This window comes from Sturnira hondurensis, unplaced genomic scaffold (genome assembly GCF_014824575.4).
Source record: "Sturnira hondurensis isolate 20B ecotype Veracruz unplaced genomic scaffold, ASM1482457v3 Scaffold0022908, whole genome shotgun sequence".
NCBI lineage: Eukaryota > Metazoa > Chordata > Mammalia > Chiroptera > Phyllostomidae > Sturnira > Sturnira hondurensis.
This window is the reverse complement of record NW_028095539.1, coordinates 10097063-10110652: the sequence shown is the minus strand read 5'-3', so window position 1 is coordinate 10110652 and position 13590 is coordinate 10097063. Positions and strand designations below refer to the sequence as shown.

General features: G+C 62.5%; 1 protein-coding gene across 2 annotated transcripts in view; it reads right to left on the bottom strand.

Annotated features, from left to right (window-relative positions):
- Positions 1 to 13590, bottom strand: part of CACNA1B (calcium voltage-gated channel subunit alpha1 B) — a 137809-nt gene that overhangs the window by 29026 nt on the left and 95193 nt on the right. For both annotated transcript variants that reach the window (XM_037036648.1, XM_037036649.1), the window contains exons 31-36: positions 13374 to 13457; positions 7148 to 7153; positions 3960 to 4076; positions 3650 to 3715; positions 2277 to 2368; positions 344 to 488 (exon numbers count right to left, since the gene is read on the bottom strand). In XM_037036648.1, the coding sequence (XP_036892543.1) occupies positions 344 to 488; positions 2277 to 2368; positions 3650 to 3715; positions 3960 to 4076; positions 7148 to 7153; positions 13374 to 13457 (510 nt within the window). The remainder of the gene's footprint in view (positions 1 to 343; positions 489 to 2276; positions 2369 to 3649; positions 3716 to 3959; positions 4077 to 7147; positions 7154 to 13373; positions 13458 to 13590) is intronic.

Sequence of the window (13590 nt, the reverse complement as noted above, 5' to 3'; positions counted from 1 at the left end):
GAGCGGGGCCTGACAGGGCAGGCCGACGGGGCCCCACCCCTGCTCAGGTGCCCCAGGGGCTCCCGAGGGCCTGGAATGAAATCCCGTCTGTTGCCCGCCCAACGACCTCTCCAGCCAAATCCCACGGGCTCCGCACGGCTCAGCCCCCGCACGCAGGCAGGGCCCAACGCCGTGGCGCAGTAGCCGTGGCAGGGCTCCACGGCGCTCACGGCTGGGTGGTCCCTTCAGGGTGCCTACGGTGGTCGTGTCTGAAGAATCGGCTCGCAGTGTGACACAGGTCACAAGATGGGGCCCTGGGGACTGAGATGGGACACAGGCCGGACGGGCATCATGGCGAACTCACCAGGAAGGAGCACAAGAAGATGAAGGAGACGAAGTAGAAGTAGGCGAAGTCGCTGCCGCACTCGGTGGCATTGGCGTGCTCGTCACAGGCCTGGTTGCTGAGACAAGACAGCATGATCTCGTGCCAGGCCTCGCCGGTGGCGCTCCTGAGGGGAGGGGCGGGGTGAGGCCAGGGTGCCCGCCCACAGAGGACCGCCGCTGAGAGGTCTGGGTGACAGGCGGCTCCTTCCAGAACAGAGCCCACAGGCAACAGAAATTCCACGGCCTCATTTCAATTCGAAAGCAGCTCCCAGCCTAGATGCCAGGAGGAAGCCCACACCAGGCGCCCCGGCGGGCCCCGCAGGGCCACCCTGGCCGGCCAGACTCCCCACCCCCTCCTGGCCGGTCCAGCCCCTCCAGCCATCACCTGCCTCCTCTCTGTCCCTCTCACCACCTCCTGTCCGTCCGTCAGCTCATCTCCCTGCGAGAAACAGACCTCCGTGCTTCCCGCCACCCGGGCTCAGCCTGAGTTGTTGTGGCTGCTCCCCAACACCTGGCCCTGCCCCGCCCCCACAAAAAACAGGCCAGATCTCGCCACTCACGGCAGAAGCCAAAATCATGTGACTGCCCGCAGCCGCCAGGGGGCTGCTGCCCGCCCTTCCTGACCCCGAAGACTGTGCTGCTCAGTCCACACCAGCCGCACTGGCCTCCACTGCTCCCTGAATCCCCGCCCCGACAGCCACCTGAAGGGCCCTCCAAGGCAACTAGCCACAGAGGCCAGGTACGCACTAGGGCCGCAGGCAGGCCAGAGGCTTGGGTCCCCTCTGTGCACCCGTGTGTCCCACCCTGGGCAGAAGCCGGGCCCGGTGCCCACTGATGGTGACCAGGGACGAAGGGCCTTCTGCAAGGAAGACGTTCAGCCTGTGCCATGCCTGATGGGTGAGGGTGCGCACGTGTGACACGAAGATCAGGGAGGAAGAAGGACCTTCGAGAGCGAAGGCGTGGAGCCCAGGCTCACACCCGAGGCCCACACCTCGGATCTTTTGTGGCATGAGGAGGGATATTAGTGACGGAGAAATAGAATTAATGGCCCAGCCGAAGTCGAGAGGAAAGACGCTATGCGGGGCGGGGGCGGGCCTCAGGGGGCTCCCTCCTCTGAAACAGAGAACGAGGGTCAGAGGACTCTCCCACACAGCTCAGTCCACCCAACGAGGTCCGAGTTGCCCCCACCCAGATTAGAACCGGAGCCGGTCCCCAGGGCAGCCCTGCAGCAGCCCAACTCAGAGACCCTCAGGCAGGCGGTCAGGGTCTGACGTCCCTCCACGGCACTCGTCCTTCCTGTTCGTCACGGGGTGGGGGACACTCTGGAGACTGCAGGAAACAGCCCCTCCCCGCCCCGTGCCCCTCCTCTGTTCTCACACATCAACAGCCCCCAGCCTCAGAAAAGCCTGAGTATGGCGGAGCAGGGGGTGCTGAGCACACCTTCCTGGGAAGCCTGAGGCTGAAATAAGCCCTGTGCCCCTTGGGGCTCCAACAGGGGGCTGGGCTGCCCCCCAGAACCCAGAGCACAGCAGCTCCTGTGAGCAGTGGAGGCAGGCGGAGATGCCCTCCACCAGCAGTTCCAGCCCACTGGGGCCTTGGGTCATTGAGCTCTAACCTGTGTCACAGGCGGCTCCCTGCTGCCTGGCTTCTCCCTGAGCCCACAGGTCCCTGCACTCAGGAAGGTGCGCGACTGGAGAGGCTGAGGCCAGCACACCACCCAAGGCCCTGCCGGGCATCTCTGTCCTCCCAGACTTCTGGGGCAGCAGCATCGCAGGTGGCTCTCGGCTGCAGCCCAGAGCAGCAGCACGATGGGGAGGCACCCCTGGCCCAGGCCCCCAGGTGACCTGCCTGCAGGGTGTCCCCTGCCCAGGAGCCCCTAGGAGCAGAACTAGGTGACCTCCCTCACAACACACCTGAACAACAGCATCAAGGCTTGTAGAAACGTCCGGAAGTTGTTGTGCCTGTTGATGCTGGAGTCGTCGTCCAGAGCGATGTTCCCGAAAACCTGAAATGGGGGCGGAGGCTGCAGGCTGGCCCACCGCCCCTGGAGCCGGGACCAGGCACAGCGGGGGACCCAGACAGGGGCTGCCTGGCAGACTGCCCCTGGGTCGGGAGAGGGCCCAGAGGAAGCCTACGACAGGCCAGGTGACCTCCAGGAGGGGGACCCGGAGGCAGGCAGGTGGCCTGGGGCGGCACGTAGGACTGTACTGGCAACAGCTCTGGCAGGTCATTTCACTGCTTCTTTCTAAACTTCTGGGTGAATACTACCATGGGCTTTTACACATTTCAATTTATATTTTTTCAAGGTGAGAAATGTGCACGTGTCAATAACAGTTCTCAGCTTAAAATCTAGAATCTAGAGCCCTGGCTGGTGTGGCTCAGTGGATTGAGCACAGGCCTGTGAACCAAAGGGTTGCCAGTTCAATTCCCAGTCAGGGCACACGCCTGGGTTGCGGGCCAGGTCCCCAGTGGGGGTGCATGAGGTGCAACCACACATGGATGTTTTTCTCCGTCTTTCGCCCTCCCTCCTCCTCTCTCCAAAAATAAATAAATAAAATCTAATTTTAAAAATCTGTAATCTAGCTGGAAAATTTATGAATTGTCACAATCCATGGGAAGCGACCCCCTGACTTTGTTTCTGTACAGCTGGCCCACCGCAGGAACAGTGTGTGGTCTCACAGGGTGTCAGGCTGGGCCCCTGGAAATCAGGACAACTTTTCAGTCCCAGATGAACTTTCCCCTCCTGTGCTCAGCTCACCTTTAACACACCGGCCCTCCCAAACGCCCGCCTCTGGGCCCGCCTGCCTGCCACCCCTCCACGGGACGTGGCCGGATGACAGAGGTTTGTAACAGGGACACTGCTCATATCTTTTCCATTTTCCCAAGTAACAGATGCAGCGTCTCTGGCCAAGTGAAGAGAGACCTCACCATGCGTGCAAGGTAGACACGACACACGCCGGGGTGGGATCTGACCCTGCGGACTTCGGCCACGTGTCCCCACAAAGGAGTGGAGGGCTGTCCCCCAGAACCGCTGCTGGACCAGGACAGTGACTAGCCGCTGCACCCCCAGCGGAGCTCGGATGCTCAACACCGCAGGGCCCAGTGGCCCCTCTACCGTGCACCTGGGACACCCCGAGAGCAGGTGCTCCCCATCCACAGAACAGTCTGTCTCAGGGCTGGGCTCCCGAGGTGCTCACGTGGCACCTGCTCCCAGACGCGTCTGCGGCGTGCCAGCGACTCCCGAGGGCTGTGGCCTGGCCCTCCCTCAGCCCGTGGGCGTGCGCACCTGCATGCCGATGATGGCGTAGATGAAGAACAGCATGGCGATCAGCAGGCACACGTAGGGCAGGGCCTGCGGGGCGCGGGGAGGGCGTCAGCCCCGGGTCTGCGGCAGCCGGGCCGACCCCAGACCCACCCGACTGGCCAAGGCCCTCCCCCAGGTGACCGCCCGCTTCCTCGGGCGAAAAGCAGCAGGGCCCACGCGGATCAACAGGGTGCTGTCCGGGCGACGTGCGAGTCTTCACACACGGGGCCGGGACGGCAGGTGCTGACCGGCGAGCGCGCTGGCCCGGCCCTCCCCGCGGGGCCCGCCTCACCTTGAAGGACTGCACGAAGGTCCAGAGCAGGATGCGGATGGTGTAGCCCTGACGCAGCAGCTTGATGAGCCGGGCGGCGCGGAACAGGCGCAGGAAGCTGAGGTTGATGAAGTTGTTCTGCGGAAGGAAGGCCGCTCTCTGACCTTCCGGAGTCGGCCTCTGGCTCACCCGAGGTAGCCCAGCTGCTCCTCGCCCCCCGCCCCAGCACCCCGGGGGTCCCAGAGGAAGGTGGGGGGCAGGGAGATTAAAACAAGGTCACCGCTCCGGTCTGAGCAACTGTCAGCCAGGAGAAACCCTTCTGTGCAACACACCCCACAAACCCATTCTCATGCAGCAGCAGGTCAGAGACGGACCCCACCCGCGGGGGGCGGGCCAGCAGAGAGGTCTCCCAAGCGGCTCCCTGCTGCCAGGCGGGACTGCTGTCCCCCGCGTGGGAGACCACCTGCAGCCCGGGGCTGGGCAGGGCTGCTGCTTCCAGGAGCGCCTCTCAAGGGACCTGCCCTTCCCCACACAGCCAGTGAGGCCCCTGCCCCCGGGACCCCGCCGGGGTGGACAGGTGCTCTGGGGCCTCTCCCATCCCTTGTAGACGGGTCACCTAGCAGGTGAGTGCTGAGGTCCCGCTGCTCACACCATGGAAGCCACCTCGAGGGCCACAAACAGGTCTCTGCTCTGGATGAGCCCGGACACCTACCACTGCTCCCTCCTCCAAGGGGTTTGAAATCCACAGAAATAAACCAGTACCCTCTGGCCTCCACAGAGGACCTGGGACCGAGGCTTCCACCTGGCCGGGGACACTGAATTATCGGTGCTTCCCTCTCAGAGCCAGGCCTGGGCAGTGCCCCTGAGAAGTTGGGGTGCATGTGGACCAGGCAGCTTCCCACCCCCGAGACTGGGGCCATACAGCCCAAAGGAGGGCAGCTTCCTGCCACTATGCGACCCCCCAAGGACGGGCGGTGTGGGCTCAGACAGGCTGTACCGCCGGATTCGGGGTGGAACAGGGCAGAACACAGAGGCTGATGGCGGCAGCGTGCGGCTGGGCCTCACTCCAGGGCTGCCTGTCTGGTTCTAGTGGCCACCAGAGGGGATGGGAGTGGTCCTCCGGCCCCAACCTGCACCTTGTCTGCCACTTCCCTGGGGCGCCTACACTCTCAGGGGCTGACCTCCGGTTCCCAGTGGGTGGCAGGGACCTGGCCTCTGCTGGGGAGGGACCTGTGGCTGCACAGCACGTGGCTCATGAGAGGATGGGTTTTGGACAGTGACGTGAAGTGGAGGGGTTCAACGGGCCACGGGGCAGCTGACTGTGCTCCCGGCTACTGAGAAGCAGAAGAGGCTCTCCGGTGGGACCAGGGGTGCAGGCTGCCCACAGCCCCTCACTCGCTCGTGCCGGGGAGAGGCCCCGAGGGGCACGGTGGCCACGGGACACCTCGCCCCATCTGCGGCCCAGGACCCTGAGGACTCTCAGTGGGCTAGTCTCCTTAGGAGGATGGCGCGGGGTGCACAGGGCCACTGCGCGTGGGGCAGGACGACACGGCCCCTTGAGGGGGCAGCCAAGTGCCTGCCTGTGGAGCCCTCCTCTCGGAAACCACCTGCTCAGGTGGGTGCAGAGCGGCCAGAAGGTGCTAACAGTCAGCACCTGCCTGGCTCTGAGCAGTCTGCTCAGGCAGCCGGCAGACAGACTTCCAGAAGGTTCCGGGGCAATGCCAACTCAGGTGAGAAGGCAGGCTGTGTGCTGAGGAGGCAGGGGCTGATCCATCCTGTTAGCTCCCACCCCTGCCCAGGCTTCTTTCTTGGGACTCAGGGCACTCAGGAGAGGGGTGGGGGTGGCAACAGACAGACAGCCCTGGAGAGCCATGAGGACGGACGGCGAGAGCACACGGATGCTCCAAGTGCAGCATGAGAGGCGGGCGGCAGGGCGGCTGCATGCAGGGCGGGGCGGCACATGGCAGCCTCCCCACGGTGGTGCACGGCCCCCTCTGGCCTCAGCCCCGCCCCCTGGAGGTGGACACACCTGCCCTGCCCCCCCACCCCCGAGTCCATGGCTTCTGTGGCACTGGGGAGAAGCTGCACCTACTCCAAAGCCAGGCCCTGGCTTACTGTGCCCACCTGAGTCGGCAAAGGCCTGGAGAACTGCAGGGCATCTCTTTGCCCCCTCAGTGTGGTGGATGAGCCACACAGGGGTCCCCTGCCCAGGTGAGGAGGGGTCACTGAAAATGGGACCTAACAGCCCACTGGGCTGTGAAACACCCCACAAGGTGATGGGCTGACTCTAGGCCAATGCGAGCATCTCCCACATCCAAGCACATCACTGTTGCTGGTCAAGGTCACAGCCAATCAGGGGCCCCTGACACCTGAGCAGGTGTGCTACGGTGAGGTCAGCCATGTGTGGAGGCCCGACTCCTGCTCGGTTGTCCTCGTGGGGGCTGACAAGGAAAGAGACTCTGCCCAGACACATGTGCCCGTCACCACACGGGGGGCACTGAGTGACACGTGTCGGAGCCTGGGGAGCACCAGCTGTCATTTCTCCAAACTGACTTTCCATCTGGTTGGGACACGCTTTTCCAGAAACGTGAAGCGACATCACGTGACTTTGCAGACGCGGACTGGGGGCGGTCTGCTCCCCAGGCCGCTCTCCTCTGAACATTCCTGCAGACCTGGCGGAGGCCCAAGGTCAGCCCCCCGGGTCCCCCAGCTCGGCGCACACACGCTAACCCGAGGCGCCTGGGTGGTGAGCCCCAAGCTCTGCGGCGTCCAGGGACGGGCCCTCCTCCTCCTCAGCCAGGCCCCACATGCCCTCCTGAGTCAGGGACACAGGCCGCAGTCCCCAGCCCTGGCCCCAGGCTGACCCCGTATAGGAGGGGCTGTAGGAAGGAGACCAGGGAGACTCGGTCAGAGGCCACTGGGCAGACAGAACCTTCGCATCTGCCAGTGGAGCCGGCAGCAGAAACCATGGACTCTGTGGGGAGCAGGTCCAGACTCACGTCCTGTGAAACCTCCCCGGCTCTGAGCCGACCCCAGCAGGAAAGCCTGTTCCAGCTCGGAAGCCCCCGGGGACCGTGCATGTGGCCGGGGTGAGTGAGGCCAGGCTCTGACCACACGCCCGGTGTGCCCAGGAGAGGACTCTCGGGACACGGCCAGGCAGAGCAAGCGAGGCAAGGAGACTTAAGGACCGTTAGAGTCAGGAGACCAACCGTTTCCTACGTGTGGTGTTTTCATGGATGGATGTTTGCGCGTTATTTACAAATTGGGGCGTTCGAGCAGCAGGCGAGACATGCAGACGGAGACACGATGTTCGCAGTGCGTGGTGGTTGGGTGGCGCGAGCCAGCAGGTAGGTGAGGGGGGGTCAAGAACAGAAAACAGAAAACAAGGAGAAAATGAGTCATCAACACAAGCAAAACCGAAACTCCAAATACTTCACTGGAAAATTGTAGCATTTTGGTAAACTGGGTATTACTTTCCTTAAAATGCACCAAAGCAGCGCTTTGGAACCCGGGGGGGTTCTGCAGACAGAGGTGCTCATTTGCATTCCTGTTTGTAATGCAAATTCAGAATGAGGCCCAGGCACTGATTTCTTTCCAGGCAAAGACACCAATGTCAGTTATGAGCTTGGAGTGCGTCCTCCATGCGACCCTGCTTGCTCCAGCTTGCTTTCCAGTCGGGGGTGGGGACGGACACGCGTGTTTTTGCCGAAGGAAGAAAAGAGTGCATCGCCAAGTAATGCATGAAGTGACTACAGATGGGAGGAAAACACCACGGACCTGCAGGACGGCTTCCTTTTGCCTTTTTCCTCTGTGCAGAGCGAGCGGTGAGGGGTGTGGCACCCCGGCGCCAGCGAGGGCGGTGAGCTTCCACACCACCCACCCTCTCAGCCCGCCCACCGGCCCTGCGGGACCTCCAGGGTGACGGTGGTCTGAGACGACCACCTGCCGCCAGGGTTGAGTGTCCAGCTGCTGAGGGACAGGCACTGGACCCCCAGGCACCCACCGCCGGTCTCTCTGGAGGAGGTGTCCTGTCTGCACCGAGGGCCGGGTGCCCTGCCTGCCTCTCCTTTGAGGCCCTCCAGCACTACCCCCTTGGTGAAGATGCGTACGCACGGAAGCCCCCAGAGTGGCACCCATGTGGGTGGGAGCTCAGTGCCTGTGTCCCTTCACTGGGGGCCAACCGTCCTGTGAGGAGCACCGGGAAGGGACAGCCTCCAGGCGAGGCCACAGCGCCATAGGTTGGGGACAATCTTGATTTTTTTTTTCTTGAGTAAATGGCAGTTTTCAGCTTTTTTCCTGGGTTATTCAGATCATTCCATTTTAAAAGCCCTGAAACGCACCTCAGAGAAAAGACTCTGTAAATACAGGCATGCACACACAGTTAGAAGAAAAGTAATTAACAGAGCCACATACTCATCTCCTGGCTTAGGGGGACCCGACCATCATCTCTGGGGCCGTCTCCCTCCCTCCTGTCCAGGTGGACTTGCCCTTAATTCTCGGGAACAGTTGTCTGTCTTTATTGTTTCACCACAAACTCTTAAAATGGGGCTCCTTGCCCGTCCCTGACCTTGGTGCTGGGACTGTGCCATGAGTGCCTCTGGGACGTGGGCTGCCTGTGCGTGGACCGTGAACAGAAGCCCCACCACTGCTGTGAGCTCACGCGTGTGCCCATCGCCACATGCACAGACATGGCTCCGGCTCAAGGACCTGGGTGAGGCTGCCAGGCTGCAGTCCGCCTGTGTCCAGCAGCGTCCGCACCGGCAAGGGCACTGTTACATTTGGCTTTGCCAAACCGGCATCTCCGTGTCGTTTCACTTCGTATTTCTTGGGACACAGACAAGGCGGAGCACCTCTTCCTGTGCAAACTGGCCATTTAGGTTTTTCTATAAAATCCCGTTCAGACTGTTTGCCACCTTCACACTTGGGTGTGTCTCTTGTTGATTCCTGGAAGAGCCTGGCACACTCTGGACACTCGCCGAGGCCCGCAGCTCCAGAAGCCTGTGCCCTCTGGCCATGCCTCTGCCCCCAAATGCTGGTGCACCTGGAACTCAGCTGTCACCCTTTGCCCCCTGACCAGCCTCATAGCTCTGGCACAAACTGCGTGCTCATAGCCCCTGACCTCATCACTGGCCTGGATTCCCCGCCAAGCAGGAGGCCCTCCATCCAGCTGCCTGTGGGCTGACACCCTCAGAAGGCAAATCACACCTGTGTCACTCTCATTCCTTCTCACCTCAGTTCACAGTGGTCCGTCCTTCCAAGTGCTCAGACCGAAAGGTCAGTCACTCCTGCCTCAGCTCCACACCCATCCCTGTCCATGGGCAGCTGGGAGCCTGACCACTGGTCAGCCCTGCCCCTCTGCCTGGCCCTCGGCAGCTGTGCTGGGCTGACTACACCCACACCCACCACCAGCACCCCCACCTTTCTCCCGAGACAGTTCCCAGGCCCCTTGCCCCAGCAGCACCAACCAGCGGCCGACAGCAGCTGGGGAAAACACCCCAGTGACTGGAAAACCCGGGCCGACCGACTGCTGAGCCTCTGCAGGTCTCCCTGCTGGGCTCCCTCACAAGCCCAGGAGCCTCCCATCGGATGTCACCATCCCAGTGATGCCTAGTGCGACCTCCGGACACACTGTCAAAGCTCCCTACCCCATGCCTCTCCGGTGCGTCCCACAAGGAGGAGGCTCGTGAAGGGCGGAGGTGCCGACCTCCGACACACGCCGGCACCGCAACGCTGCCTGGAAAGGCAGGCGTGAAGGGACGGGAGGCCGGCGTCGCCTGCTCACGGGACGCCCTTCCCTCTCCCGAGCCACAGAAGCTCTTCACTCCGGCTCTTTCTTCCAGTTCCGGCTCCTGCGTACAAGTCGGTCCATATCCCAGGGACTTAAAGATATTCTCTATTTTCTTCTAAGGGTTTTAAAGGCCTGCTTCTATACTTCAGCCTTCTTGTCCACTCGAGGAGACTTTTGGGGCCAGTGTAAGCTGAGACCCGACGTCAACCACGGGTCCCACCCAGCTCCGCTGGTGCTGGGCTCTGACGCCAGCTTGGCCCCTCCCCGGGCTGGCAGCTGCGACTTCTCGGTGGGTCACATCGAGGTGCGAACAGCGGCCTCTCACACCCCGGCAGGACCTTCTCCTTCTTCAGTATCTTGATTCTGGGAGCTTTTGCTCCTTCTTATAAATTTTAGAAGCAGCTCAAGTTCCAAAACAAACAGACAAAATCACTGGTATTTTGATGGAAATTGCCTTGAATCTGCAGGTCCATGTGGGGAAAACTGTCATCTCTCTGAAATGGACCCTACTTACTAATTAGTGTAAATAACTCCATCCCCTTAAGTCTCCTTAATCTCTTTCAATAAAGCTCAGTCATTTTCCACGCTAGGCCTGCCGTCCGGAGGCCGTGCGGCGGGGAACGCAGCTGCCTTGCTCATGTCCTCTCCTCGGCCTCCCGGGGCTCCGGGCATCGGCCCCAGAGGGTGAGTGAGTGAGGCCTCGGCGTCTCTGCCATAGGGTGTTTTCTCTCTTCCTTGTCTACTCACCGACAGGGATTTACGGAACGCCGCAGCGTGGCAGGCGCGATTCCCAGCGGGGAGCCAGACAGCAGAGCCCCTGCACCCCACCCCCCCCGCCCCGGGACTGACCAGGACCCAGGCCGCAGTGCCGACCAGAAGGCTGCTCACTGCCCACGCTGTCCTCTTCCGGCTCAGAAGGACGCTCTCTCCTAACTTGGCCATTATAGACAGTGTTCTCGTGGAATTTTCTGGTAACTGCTCTTCATCCACTCAGTGATTCCTAGGTTGCTAGTGCTTTTTTTTTTTTTTAAATCAGGAATAAAGTCTGCACTTGGTTGGGCGTCTCCTCTGCAGCCACGACTGGACCACATTCGCAGCCGGCTCAGCCGCAACTCCGAGGCAGAGCCCTGCGTCCGGGATGCGCCTGTCCTCCCTCCCTGGACGGTGGGCATGTGCAGAGCGCGTTTCGGAATTCCACATGTTGGCGTGACCAGTGGGCATGGGCTGCAGCCCTCCCTTCTCACTCTGTTTTAAATCGGCTGCATGCAAACAGGGTGTACTCCCCGTGTCCTCTTCTCTGCAGGAAGGTGTGGGGGACTGGGGGTCTCTCCTCACATCTCAGGGGGAATCGTGCAACAAGAGGCAACCAGCACGGTGAGTGGCGTTGGTGTGCGGACGCAGCAGCCCCTCAGACTCAGAGGCTGTCTGTGGTGGGCAGAGACGCTACAGGGGCCCGGTGAACAGGGTGAACAGTCCCCAGTGAGGGGGCCACCCCTGCTGGCCTGGCGACAGTCTGCCCATGAGACTGCGCATCTGTGGCGCCGCGGCCTGCCCTCCTGAGTGCGACCCCACGCACAGTGCAGGCGCCACACCCAGGACGGGGCCCCAGCAGGACGCAGGGCTCAGTCGGACACCGCTGGCCCATACCCCACACCTGGCCCTCCTCCTCACTCACTGCCCCCTGCCCTCCACACCTCCGGCGATGCCCCTGCAAACCTGGTTCAGGGAGGGGCTGGTCGGACGCGTGGGTGCAGGCCCCACGAGAGCCCACAGTGCAGACAGCTCTGGGTGCTAGGCCTGGGTGGCCACAGCGTGTGGAGAAGCAAGCTGCCGGGGGTCAGGGTGACAGGGCCCCAGGCCTGGGGAGGAGACCTCCAGACCAACCCGAGCAGGTCTGCACACACACAGACGCCCTGCCGAGGGCTCGGGCTGCAGGGCCTCGACGCCAAGTCTGCAGCCCGGTGCTCCAGGGGCCCACAGAGGACAGGCCTCAAAGGCCCAGGTGAAGACCCTGCCTGGGCCCAGCAGCTGGGCTCTGTCTAGCAAGGCTCCGCGGCTGCAGTCCATGCAGGGCACACAGCAGGCGCGGGCGCAGGTCCTCGAGGACTCTGGGTGGGAGGCTGGGGCCACTGACCTGTGGGGCTGGGGTGAGCTGCCTGCATGGGACCCGCCACCCTGCACAGCCTCAGCCCAGCTCTCGGGTCGGCCTCACGGGCCCGGGTTCCACACAACGGGTTCTGGGCAGCAGAGGGTGAGCGCAGGGCAGCGGCCCCAGGACCCGCTGCTTGGCATGCTGCCCACCGCTCAGGAGGCACAGATAAAGCGCTAGCTTGGCGACGTGCCTCCCACCCTTCAGCACAAACCAGTGGCTACGTCGGTGCTGGGCGTCCGAATGTAGAAACGCGTGGCTCAGGCAGGGAATAGGCTAGACCTGGAGGTCACCCCGCCCACGAGGGACCCGGGGACTCCGCCCATCATCCCACATGTTTCGGGGTCGGGGCTCCAGAGCTCCTGGCTCAGGGACGGGAGCAGCGAGTGCAGAGCCCAGCTCCCACACGGGCCAGCACGGCCATCCCTGGCAGGGTCCGGGGCTCCCTGGGCCTCCCTACACGCTCCTGTGACTGCTCTGAACCACGATGGAACCAGGGTGGCAGCTAGAGCTGCCCGGGTGCACAGCGAGCCAGTCCCCTCCCCAGACCAGTGGGAGCCTGGCGCCAGGTCAGGGGCCTCCCAAAAGGGCGCAGAAGGACCGTGGTGACAGACATCTTACACCAGCCCTCTCCTCTGAGCGGGTGACCGGCCCCACCTGGGAAGGTGACTGAGATGGACACCATGTGAGGCCTGGGCAGAGCGGAGTGGGCTAGATTGGTACACAGATGTCCCTGCCCTGTGTGGCCTCACAAGGGTGACACTTGCTGTCCCTTCCCCCCAGAACTCGGGCTGCAGGAGCCCCTTCCTACTGGTGTCTGAGGACTGAGCCTTTGGGGGACACAAGGCAGGGCTCCCGGCTCTGAGCTGTGACCCACCCGGGCTCAGCCCCCGACGCTGCCTCTTCCCCTCGTCCCCCAACCTCCCTGTGCCGGTTTGCTGGAACATTCCTGTGAGCTGCCTTCCCCTCGCCCCCGTGTCTGCTCCTGGAGAGCCCCCCCCGAGGCCACATGAAGATGTGCTGCCATTTAACCCCAACGTCGGGTACTGCACTCAGAGAGCAGGTTTCACGGTTCAGACCCTTGGAAACGTGGCCACTGCAGCCAGTGTCTGTGGCTGAACGTGACTCATGTGTGTGTGACAAGGGTCACATCTCCAGTCTCGTCTATAAAGCGAAGCTGCAGAAAACCCTCCGAGTTCTCATCGGTCTCAGTTTGCATGCTCTCAGTGCCGAGTCGTTAGACCCACACAAGTTCGAAGACTCCTGGCCTCCCCAGCCAGCTGTCACCGTGAGCCGCCGCTGCCAGCCAAGCAGACATTTCGGGAATGTTTTCTCACCCAGAAGGAGCATTTCCTGAGAGGCACTGAGGCCCCGGACTGCAGCTGTGGCGGGGAGCCCGCGGCCCAGGCTCCGGGGTGTGCCTGCCCGGAGAGGGGGGCCGCCCTCCGAGAGGAAATCACTCTGGGGCCCCAGAGCGGGGTCAAGAAATGGTACTTACCGCAATCTCTGTTACTAAAATATCAGTAATACTTCCCAACACAGTCACAAAGTCAAAGACGTTCCAGGCATCTCGGAAATAGTTCTAGAGAGAAACAAGGGCAGTGAGGACTCCACCAGGAAGGGTACCGGGGGGGCCCTGGTCAAGAAGGGGCAAGGGGGCCAAGGCCACACTGGGGGGACAGTGCCAGGCAGGGCACGCAGACACCCCTGTGCCC